The sequence below is a fragment of the Trichechus manatus genome, unplaced genomic scaffold (assembly GCF_000243295.1).
Source record: "Trichechus manatus latirostris isolate Lorelei unplaced genomic scaffold, TriManLat1.0 scaffold00205, whole genome shotgun sequence".
NCBI lineage: Eukaryota > Metazoa > Chordata > Mammalia > Sirenia > Trichechidae > Trichechus > Trichechus manatus.
The window spans coordinates 2794827-2806896 of record NW_004444141.1 but is presented as its reverse complement, the minus strand read 5'-3'; the positions used below and the strand labels follow the sequence as shown (position 1 = coordinate 2806896).

At 43.2% G+C, this 12070-nt stretch overlaps 1 protein-coding gene across 1 annotated transcript in view; it reads right to left on the bottom strand.

Moving 5' to 3' along the window:
* Nucleotides 1-9720: 9720 nt before the first annotated feature.
* Nucleotides 9721-12070, bottom strand: part of LHFPL6 (LHFPL tetraspan subfamily member 6) — a 361658-nt gene continuing 359308 nt past the window's right edge. The window contains exon 3 of the mRNA XM_004388074.2: nucleotides 9721-10737. Coding sequence (XP_004388131.1) covers nucleotides 10619-10737 — 119 coding nt within the window. The 3' untranslated portion in view covers nucleotides 9721-10618. The remainder of the gene's footprint in view (nucleotides 10738-12070) is intronic.

Here is a 12070-nt window from a genome sequence, read left to right as displayed (position 1 = left end):
TTATTTTATGTTTGCTTACTGCGTCCTAGCTTCTTGTTTTGTTTTGATATGTCCAAATAGGCTGGTCGTGTAGCTAGTTTGATTATTGGCAACTTTGAAGCTCTAATGTCCTGTCACCATGTGGTTAAATCTGTTACTAGGTATGTGAGAGCAGGAGTCCGTTCACTCCTCCTGTATGGATTCAGCTCAGGTGCCCAGGTAGATAGTCACAAGTGTGTAGTGTAGGCTCTCACTTGCAGTCCTTGACAGGCATGGGTGATTGGTGTAAGCACAGGCATCTGGCTGCAGCAGGGGGGCACACTGTGAGCAAGGCAAGGGGCTGACGGCTGCCCCTGAGTGTCCAGGAGGAAGGCGTGTCCCTGTTTCCTGGAGCTCGTAGGTGGGTGGGTTTTGCAGCAGGAGTATGAGTACTTAATGCTGTTGGCTGTAAGGACTGGGGGGCACCTTTTATTCATGGGCCCCCATCGCAGGTGGCTAGGTGGCATGGGTGGAGCCACCAGTCCTCAGGCCCTTGATGTGAGTAGGTGAAGACCCTGCTTAATGGGCAGAGCAGTGTCAAATGTCAAGAACCTGCCACTTCACAGCTGAAACCTTTGAAGCTAGAGTTCCAGTATATACCCTCTTGTACTGCAGTAATGAGGGCCTATGCTGCTGAGATGGGCCCACACAAGTACGCAGGGGAAAGGCACTCAAAGTCCGTGGATCCCTTATGCCTGTGCCTAGGCAAAGGAGCTCTGCCTACCCTGGGTTACTGGCTTAGGGGAACCGGCAGTTTATTTTTTCCTGTTTGTTAATTTGTTCACTCTCTAAGGCAGGGAGAATGGCTCTGGGCATGTGACAGATTCTACTCCTGGCCCAGGGGACTTGGCAATTGCTGAAGCCAGTCCAGGACCCAGTGCAGAGCAGGGAGTGGGGAGGTAAATGGGAGAGAGATTTTTACCTAAGGGGTATGTTTTTGATCCGCATGGTAAGCCGTACGCAAGTACTTATCTTTTGTGGAGGGCTGCTTGTCACTGGTTCTGGGTGGCCATGTAGAGTCTCTTGCGCTGGTTCTCTCCTGGTGTGGAAAATGCACCTCCTGAGCTTGCTGCTTCCCTGCCTCACCGCTCACCCCTGAGCTGATCAGGTCTGAAGGGCTCAGCTCTTGCCAGGTCAGGTCTGGCATCTCCTTGCTGCTTCCGAACTGTTTTTCCCTCCCCTGCAACTCAGTCTGGTTCCTCAACTCTGCCTTTGATGTTCAGGGCTCCCTTGTTGAATCACTTGTTTTTTCAGGTCTTTGTTGTAAGAGGGTCCACTGAAAACGTCTGTCTACTCCATCATCTTGGCCCCACCTTCTACCCAGTGGTTTTTAAGCAAGGTGTTAGTCAGTTTCCATGTATTTGATTTTTTTTCCTTGCTCTTCCCATAATTAACTTCTAGTTTTATGGCTTTAGGATCAGAGAAGATGCTTTGTATTATCTCATTGTTTTGGATTTTTTTGAGGGTTGCTTTGCAGCCCAAGATGTGGTCTAGACTAGTGAATGTTCCGTGTTTGTTGGAAAAGAATGTGTAATTTGCTGCTGTTGGGTGGAGTGTTCTGTAGATGGTATTTAGGTCAAGTTGATTGATTGTGACCTTTAGATCTTTTGTATCTTTTCTGAGTTTGTTTCTAGATGTTCTGTCCTTTACTGAGAGTGATGTGTTGAAATCTCCTACCATTGTTGTGGAAGTGTCAATTTCTCTTTCCAGTGCTGTTACAGTTTGTTTTATGTATTTTGGAACCCTGTCATTGGTGTGTAGATATTTATTATGGTTATGTCTTCATGGTGGATTTTCCCTTTAATCATTATATTATGTCCTTTCTTGTCTTTAATGGTGGATTTTGTTTTAAAGTCTATTTTAACTGAGATCATTACTGTCACTTCTGCTCTTTGTTATTTGCTGTTTGCTTGATATACTTTGATTTTTAATATATTTATGTCCTTGATTCTAAGGTGTGTTCTTGTAGACAGCATATTGATGAGTCTTGTTTTTTTAATCCATTCTGTCACTCTCTGTTTCTTTATGGGTACATTTAAGCCATTTATACTCAGTGCGATTATTGATAGGTGTGAGTTTGTTGCTGTTATTTTGTAGTGCTTTTTTTTGTGGTGCTGACATTTTCTTTGTTCTTCTCACTGTCCTGTGCTGAATTCCTTTTGTTTGTGGATTTTTGTTTTGTTTCTTTCTTTTTTTATAGATTTTGTGTTTACTGAGACTTTATGTTTTTCTTCTTTATTTTGATGAGTAGGTTTATTAACTTTCTTAGTGGTTATCTTGAAGTTTACCCTTATCTTCCTAAGTTTGAAGCAGTCTTTTATTACTTGATAATACCTTGACTTTCTCTCCATTTGCAAGTACTGTATCTACACCATTTATTCCCTTTTTTATTGTTCTGATGTTGTTGTCATTTACAGAGTGACATCTCTGGTTCACTGTTGTAAATCTTTTAGTTTTGTTTTATCCTTGAGATTTCATTATCTAGGTTGGTATCTGGCTGATGCTGTCCTGTGTGCTAGATTCAGGTTTTTGTCTGATGTTGGTTCTCTAAACGAAGGTCTCTCCTTTTAATAATTCTTGCACATTTGTTTTGGTTTTTACATAATGCCTTAATTTCTGTTTATCTGGAAGTGTCCTAATCTCATCCTCATATTTGAGTGAGAGTTTTGCAGGATATATTATTCTTGATTGGTTGTTTTTTCTTTCAAGATTTTATATACGTTATCCCCTTGCCTTCTTGGCTGCATGGTTTCTGCTGAGTAATCAGAGCTTAGTCTTATTGTTTCCCCTTTGTATGTGACTTTTCATTTTTTTGAGCTGCTGTCAGGATTCTTTCTTTGTCTTTGGTTTTAACGAGTGTTATTGTGCTATGTCTTGATAATTTTCTTTTGGAGTCTATCCTGTATGGGGTTTGTCTTAGTCATCTAGAGCTGCTCCAACAGAAATACCACAAGTGGATGGCTTTAACAAACAGAAGTTTATTCTCTCACAGTCCAGTAGGCTACAAGTCCAAACTCAGGGCGTCAGCTCCAGAAGATTCTCTCTCTCTGTTGGCTCTAGAGAAAGGTCCTTGTGATGCATCAGTCTTCCCTTGGTCTGGGAGCATCTCAGCACAGGAACCTCTGGTCCAAAGGATGAGCTCTGCTCCTGGCACTGCTTTCTCAGTGGTGTGAGGTTCCCATGTGTCTCTGCTCACTTCTCTCTTTTATATCTCAAAAGAGATTGCATTAAGACACTAATCTTGTCAACCTCATTAGTATAACCTCGTCACAGTGATGAAATTTACAACACATAAGGAGATCACATACAATCTCATCATAGTGATAGAGTTTACAACACATAAGGAAATCACATCAGATAACACAGGCATACAATACTGGGAATCATGACCCAGCCAGGCTGACAGGTATTTTGGGGGGACACAACTCAATCCATGACAGGGTTCATTAAGCTTCTTGGATGGTCAGCTTTTCATCTTTCCTGATATTAGGGATGTTTTCTGTCAGCAAATCTTCAATGATCTTTTCTGTGTTTTTCATTTTCTCTCCCTCTACTGGAACTCCAATCACATGCAAATTTTTGCTTTCAGTTGTATCCCACATTGTTCCCAAGGTTTCTTCATTTTTCCTCATTCTTTTCTCTGTTTTTTCCAGATATGCCTTCAATTTCACTGATCCTGTCTTCCATTGTTTCAAATTTGCCCCTAAAACCTTCTATTGCACTGTCCATTTCTGAAATCTCTTTATCTTTTGGATTGCTCTTCTATGATTTCTAGTTGTTTGCTTATTTTGACATTTATTTCTGTATCATTTTCCTGAATTCTTCCATTGCTTTGCTGTGTTTTCCATGATATTGTCTATATTTTCCATGATTTTGTCTATTTTTTTTTACGTTTTCCTTCATCTCTTGGAGAGCCCTTAATATTAGAGTTTTAAGGTCCCTATCAGGTAGTTCTAATGTCTTTTCTTCTACTGGAGGGTCATCTGGTGTTTTATTTTGGTCACTTTCTGGAACCATCCTGTTCTTTTTTTTATATATGTTTTGATATGCTGTCTTCAGTGCATTTGGAAATTATTATTTTTTTGGTTAATGATTGTAGGTTTGTTTCATTCTGAGTTTTTGTTTTATTTGGTTATGTGTGGACAGGTGGGCTCTGAGTGATTTGATGCTTGCTTATCTGTTTGCTCCATATTTCTCACCACCTTTTCTAGGTGGGCAGGGCCAGTCGCTCAGCTATGGTGCAGCAGAGCAGGTCCAACAGGTGGGGGGAGGGGTCGGGATGGGTTATTTGCGGCACATACTGGGGCTGACAGGGCAGGGGGGCAGTGTAGGGCAGGGTCCAGTGGTCCAAGCTGTTGCCTCTTGGGGGTGTGGCACTTGGTGTACTATGCAGATAGGCAGTAGGGAAGGGAGAGGAGGTTATGTGTGGAGATAAATGGGTGACAGAAAGAAGAGAAACAGAAGCAAAAAAAAAAAAACAGTAAATAAAATGGTGGCGTGGTAGGATTTGGTGTGTGAAGGCAGGCAGACCCTGCAAGGCTGTTCGCTGGTGGCTGTCTCTCTGAGTGGTGTGGCTTGGCCTACTTAGAAGGGGCATGGGTGGTGCATGGGGCTAGGTGGGCAGGAGAAAGGAAAGGAAAGAAGAGAAAGAGAGAGAAGAAATTAACAAACGAAGCAACAACCACCAAAAGAAATATGGTGCTGGGGCAGCTGGCCATTGGGGAGTGGGGCAGAACTGGGGTAGCAGCAAGATGATATCATGGCCCATCAGGCAGGGGCAGAGGAAGTGTAGGGCCTAGATGGGAGGGAGAAGGAAAAGGGAGAAGGCGAATGATAAATAAAAATATGGGGCTGAGGGAGTTGGCCTGTGGGGGCAGTGCAGACCCAGGGAGGCTATGTGCCACAGGTTCTCTAGCCGAGCAATACAATACAGCCTGTTGAGAAGGGAGGGGTGTGGCACACAGGGCTAGTGGGTGGAAGAAGGAAAAGAAGAGGGGGGAGAGAGAGAGAAGAAACAAAAAAATGAAAAAATAAACAAAAGCATAACAAAACAATGACGTTGAAGGTGCCTGCCAGTGGGGGCAACGTAGACCGGGTGCCGAGCAATGGACAACAGCCTGCTAAGAAGCGGTGGAGATGGCACATGGATCTAGGTGGGCAGGAGAAATGAAAGGAGGGAAGGGAGAGAGAGAGAGAGAGAAGAATCTGAAAAAAGAAAGTGCTGAGGGAGCCTGCTGGTGGGGTGGCGCAGACCCGAGGAGGCCATGTGCTGGTGGCTCTCTAGCCGAGTGGTGTGGCACAGCCATCAAGAAGGGGCAGGGACAGCCCATGGGGCTAGCTCAGTGGGAGAAAGGAAAAGGAAGGGAGAGAAAGAGAAGAAATGGAAAAAAAAAAAACAACAACAACAACAACGAACAAACAAAAAATGCACTGAAGGAGCTGGCCAGTGGGGGCAGGGCGGACCTCGGCAGCAGTGAGCTGGTGTCTCTCTGGCTGAGCGACCATGGCCTGTTGGAAAGTGGCAGAGGATGCGTAGAGGGAAGAAGGGTAGGGGTGGGAAAGCATGCATCCTTTGTTTCCATGTGCTCTGTCTCCTGTTGGGAGCTCCATGAAGTTGCCTTCCTATATTCCCTGTCCGCAGTCCTTGGTGGCTTTAGTCCATGATGGTGAATCCGTGTGGCATTAGCTGGTAGGGGACCTCCACTCTGTAGCTCTCCTCATTCTCTGTTCTGTCAGTTTCTCATTCCATTTGGTGCTTGATCGAGTTCTTTATCCCTTCATGTGATGCTTAGGGTTCCCGGATTGACATTTGTCCCTGTTTTACTTAGTTTTCCGGGTCTTTGCTGCAGAGGAACGGTATGGTGCTTCTGTCTATACTGCCCTGTTGGCTCCGCCAGTGCAGATTTTTTTGTGAAACATCCCATTCAAGTTTTTTTTCCCCTTTTAAGAAATTGAATTTCTTTTTATTATTTATTTGTGAAAGTTCTTCATGTATTCAGGATACAGTATATATATTGCAAACGCTTTTTACAGTCTGTGGCTTACCTTTTCATTTTCTTAGTGATGGCTTTTGAAGAGCAGAACATTGTAATTTATTCTCTCTTTTTTCTTTACGCCTTTATTTGTTTGTGCACGGTTCTTTACCAGGCAGGAAGGTCCTCCCTCTCCTTGATAGTCAATTGACAGCGTATGAAACGGTAATAACTCGGTGAAAAGGATGCTCTTGGTCCTTTTCTCCACAAGCTTGTGATCTACTTGAGCTCAGGGGCTGTGTTTTATTTAGTGCTTCACATCTACTGGAACACTGAGCAACTAGCAGTGCCCAATAGATGTACTGCTCATATACCTAAATGAATATGCTGAAAATTATAAAAGTCAATTCAGTCACATCAATTAGTTTCCTTGTACATCATTTTCTCCTCCTGAAAACAGGCCTGCATAAGCAATGAACATGTTTTGAAGTTACAAATATTGAGCCCCCTCATTACATGTGTATCAGTAAGCAGCCTGTGAGTGTCTACTTTCACAGGTTTTATTATTGTTGTTATTATTATTATTTCATCAATCCTGATTTTTGTTTGGAAAGCAGTATATGTAATTCTTAATAAATTAGATGCTCCTCATGAAATGCTGGGATATCTTGAACCAGAAAAACATATGACTAGTCAGAACTTGAGATGTAAGGGTCTGTCATTTTACTTCATCACGTAAGGTCAGCTTTTTATTCTAGCAAGGCTCAAAATCGTACGGACTACATAAAAATGACAATGCTGTCATTAAACCTGCCCATGGAATTCGGCCTTGAGGAATTCCACAGAGAACTCCAACTTGATAGTGGGAGCTAAGAAGTCATAATACTATTCAGACACAAAAGGACAGTGAAAATTTTTTCAAAAGCACAAGAGACACATGAAAACGGTGGGCTAATTGCGGAAGCAAAGGGCAACCTTCTCCTCACCACAGGAAGCCGCTGTGTGGAAAAGCCCCTGCTCTGCAGACAATGAGACACAATCGAACGGCATTGAGCACATTATGAAACAAGCATTCACGAGCAGAACGACTTTGTTCCATAGCAACAAAGCCTCAGGAAGTCCAGGATTTTATTGGCCAGATTACTGTATTGTTCTTCCAGGACAGCATGAGGCTTCACCCTGGAGCTATTGAAAGTACCAGAAGCAGGCGCGATATTCAGATATTTAAGTCACATGGAAAAGTATATACAGGAAGTATAGAAAATACAGTTACATGCAGAAATAGCCAGAATGCTCAGTTTCCAAATATGAAAAGTATATAATTAAGAAATTAATATAAAATGAATTTCTGAAGATTTGATACAGTAACTCGGAGTTGCTTAAGAAAAGCATATATTCATTGTTCAATATACAATCTTTGTTTCCGAAAGAACTAGCTCTGCTGAGGGGTCATGGAAATGTTCAAACATTTCCCTTTAGCCACACCTTTATGCTGGGAAGAGGCTGTGAGATAACCTTTCTCAAATGGCCAGGATCCCTGAAGGAGAGTGGTGGCATTGCCCCTCGCCCAGAAGCAGAGAAGAAACCCAGCACCTGTGGGAGGTGGAAGGACAGCAAGTTACTGGCAGCTTGTGATGACCCTGTGATCGTCCTGGAGATGGTCAGCCCAGACACCTCTCGGACAATGATCTGGCTCTCATTGCCCTAAGCCATGTCTGAATAGTGCCCATCTTCTCAAACATAATCCAAAATAGAGCTGAAATTCTTCTCTCATAAGAATTTGGTCACAACTGAATTACGAGGACCAGGATGCTAGAAATTCTAGTTGTAAAGAATATAAGCTGAAAAACTGTGAACTTCTTGAGAGCAGAAACTATGTCTTACCTTTAATAGCCTGTTGTTGTGGAATGAAGTATGCCCCCTAAAAATATAGGTTGCAATTCTAACCCTTGGACCTGGGAATGTGACCTTGTTTGGGGAAATAGGGTCTCTCTGAAAATACTGGTGACCCCATACGTGTCATAATAGAACTCTGCTCCATAGGGTTCTCAGTGGCTGACTTTTTGGCAGTAGATTGCCATGCCTTTCTTCTGAGGCACCTCTGGGTGGACTCAAACTACAACCTTTCAGTTGGCAGCTGAGCAAGTGAACTGTTTGCACAGTGACTCGACAGCAACTAATGATTTTTGAAAATATTATCAGTTAAGTCATACTTAAGTACCAAATCAATCAAACCCACTGCTATTGAGTAAGCTCTGACTTGCAGGGACCCTGTAGGACAGAGGAGAACTGCCCCATAAGGTTTCCAAGGCTGTAAATCTTCACAGAAGCAGACTGACACACCTTCCTCCCATGGTACGGCTGGTGGGTTCGAACCGCCGACCTTTTGCTTAGCAGCCAAGCACTTTAACCACTGCACCACAGGGATCCTCAGGAGGAAACTCAGAGTTTAACCAACTCGCCCAAAGTCACACAGCTAGGTAGGGACAGAGCTAGAACTTAAATACGGACACTGGCTGACTAGAACTCTGTTCCCCTAACTAGGAAGGAAGAGCCCTGGTGGCACAATGGTTAAGTGCTCGGCTGCTAACCAAAAGGTTGGCGGTTCAAACCCACCCAGTGGCTCCGCTGGAAGAAAACCTGGTGATCTGTTCCTGCAAAGATTACGGCCTGGAAAACTCCGTGGGGCAGCTCTACTGTCACACGGGGTCACTGAGAGTTGAAAGCCGACTCTGTGGCACCTAACAACCAGGGAGGAGGGGTGGTCAGGCCCTGCTGAGGTGCTTAGGGTGAGAGGACAAAAAGCAAGAGGCAGATGTAAGATATTGAGGGCTTGAATCATCAGAATTGAAGTACCCACCAAAAAACACCCAAACCCACTGCCCTTGAATCGATTCTGACTCATAATGACCCTACAGGACAGAGTAGAACTTCCCCATAGGGTTCCAAGGCTGTAAATCTTTGTGGAAGCAGGCTGCCACACCTTCCTCCCACTGAGCAGGTGGTGTTTGAATGGTCGACCTTTTGGTTGGCAGCTGAGCACTTTAACCAGTGCACCACCAGGGCTCCTGAAGCAGAGTGGGTTCTAATCCTAGTCCCTTCTGAATGGTGTTTTATAAAAGGGGAGAACAGAGAACTCCAAGTTGATCATGGGAGCTAAGAAGTCATAATCCCATTCAGACAGGAAAGTGCAGTCAAAACATTTTAAAAGCACAAGCAATACATGAAAATGATGGAAAGGAGAGAGTCACACACAGGGCGAAGCCGTCAAGGGGCACCTGGGGCTGCCAGAAACTGGAAAAGCTAAGGCAGGACCTTCCCCGAAAGACAGAGCATGGCCCCACTGATGCTCTGAATTTGAACTCTAGCCTCCAGAACTGTAAGACAATAAATTTATGTTTTTTAAAACCACCTACTTTGCTGTATTTTGGTATGGCAGCCCTTGGAAACTGACACCTATGTACCCTGTACCCTAGGCTAGGAGAGACGAGGGTGTTAATTCCAAAAAGAAAACGTACATGATTAGTGTAGCTGAAGGCCATATTTAGGATATTAGAGAAGCAACCCCAAGCTGAATTACCACTCTATGACTCATTTAACTATTGATCAAAGAGAAAATTTATTCACAGAGCTTTCCAAATACAAATACAAAAAAAAAAAAAAAAAAAGCACTTTTTTTTCTTTTACAAAATGCATATTGAATTAAATGTGATACAGCACAGTACAATAATGGACAAAGGAAAACAAGGTCTAATGGCTGGAAAGTGTCCTTCATTATTCTCATATACTCAACAGCATTCTCTCCTACACTGGACAGCAAGCTGCCCCTTTACTTCATAAGAATATCATAGCAGAAACTACCCAGACAGAGAAATAGTGCATATTTTTGAAGAATATTGAAATACAGAGGCTTAACTCTAAAGGTGTGTATAAAACCGAAAACATGTTGAGGGCATAGAGAGTTTATGCAGAATACACAAAATACTGATACAGTGGCTTATTGGTCCATTTGTTAGGTTAATGTATGCTTTATAAAGTAATAATACTGTATTTTAAATGTATATTAAGAAGAAAACAGAGGAGTAATGCACCGCTAAACCTCCTGGACAGTCTGTGTAATGCGTATGTGTTTGTGTGGACACAGGCGTGGGCATCTGTGTTTGCGTGGACACGGGTGTGGATATGTATGTCTGGATGTGCTTTCAGGAGTGCCATAACCTACAGGGAACGTCCCAATATAACACTTTCTACTAGCCCTTTGAATTTTCTGAGACCTCATCTTTTAAAAAAAAACCCTTGTTTGCATATATAGATTTGCGTGTGTGTGTGTGTGTGTGTTGCTTGTTGTATATGTTAACAATACTCTGTGGAATAGAAACGCCCAAAGCCCTGCAATATTTTTAGCCTTTGGTCCATTTTTCTCTACCATTCCGTACTCTCCATTTCTTGCACAAACCTCTCACAACCCTTATGCATTACAGAATGTTCCTGACCCCACTGGGTTTCATTCCACAAGCTTTGCACTGGATTAAAGCCACTGTTCCACCTTTTTGAAAGTAGCTGGATGTTCCGGGCCCATCGAACACCTCAGTCGGTCCTCTCCCCTGCTTGCTGTCGGTGGTCCCTTCTCAGTAGGGGTACTGCTTCTGTTTCTTGCCCGAGAAGCAGGCCAGCCACGTGCAGAGGAGCATGGCGGCAGCGGCACCCGCGCCCGTGCAGTAGTAGGCCCAGCCGAGTTCACACTTACCTAGACGGAAAAGAGAGGGAGAGAAAACGGGCACAGGTCAGGGTGAATGGCAGGAGGCTTGGGCTTTTTCTCCCAGTGTGCGTGTCAGAAGTGGAACTGAGATACCCATTAAGAACATGGTGTACTTATTCAAGTGGCTAACACATGCTGAAAGCTATCTAGCTATCCTGAGACTGAAGAAAGCAAGAACAGTTGTACGCGTTGTCCCTGAAGGACGTCAAGGCCTACCGCCTCCGGCTAGCTAAGAGGCTAGAAGCCTATCCCCTCCACCAACGTCCACACCCCGTGCTGAAAAACACAGCAGCAGCAACCAGGATAGAAGAGATGAAGGTGTTAATTCCAAATCTCCAAATTGCACATGCATATTAAGGTACCTTAGGAAAAAAATGCAAAAAAAAAAGATATAGTACTTCTGCAAAAGGGGCCGTTCTCAGGAGGAGATCCATTGAAGGATACTGTTACAGTGAATACTGCTATTTCATCAAATGACTTACACTTCCCCATTTGAATTAGGGAATAAAAACCCCAGGTTATCCTGGTGTCAACACTCACCGCCAAGTTAAAGCATCATATAAGTAAGAACACAATAACAAGGGTCCAAATGGGTCCTGTCATGTAATACTAATACCACTAATAATAATAATACAGCCAAAATTCTAAAAATATAATAGATTTCTTTTTCACATATTGTCTCTGTTGATTCTTCCAGTAACACTGTGAGGTAGAATACCAGCTCAGTGCAGTTGTGAAGGAAGCTTGGGTTTAGACAAGTTGGAGATTTACCCAAGATCATATATTTATAATTAGTAATAAACTGCGCCAGGACTCAAACCTGGGTTCCAAAAATATCCTATCTGGGTTAATGGGATGGGTTTCTGTATTCATTAATCTCTCTCTCTTTTTCTTCCCCATGGCATCCAAGTTATTCTTTTTGTATGCACAGTAAGGAAGCCCTCTATATTCTTCTGTGGACATTGTCTTTTCTCTCCAATCCTAATCCCTCTTTTACCCAATTTTAAGATTTTATCACAAAATGCTCCTACAGCAACCATTTCCTCTCTTGTCTTTTTTTCTTGTTTACCAGTTGTCATCAAATCAATTCCAACTGATGGCGACCCCATGTGTGTCAGAGTAGAACTGTGCTCCATAGGGATTTCAATGGCTGATTATTCAGAAGTAGATCACCAGGACTTTCTTCCAAGGCACCTTTGGGTGGACTTGGACTTCCAACCTTTTGGTTAGCACATTAACTGTTTGCAGCTCCCAGGGACTCTTAATGAAAATGTAGGTAACATACAAGAAAATCCAACACCTCTACAACAAAAAGACAAAT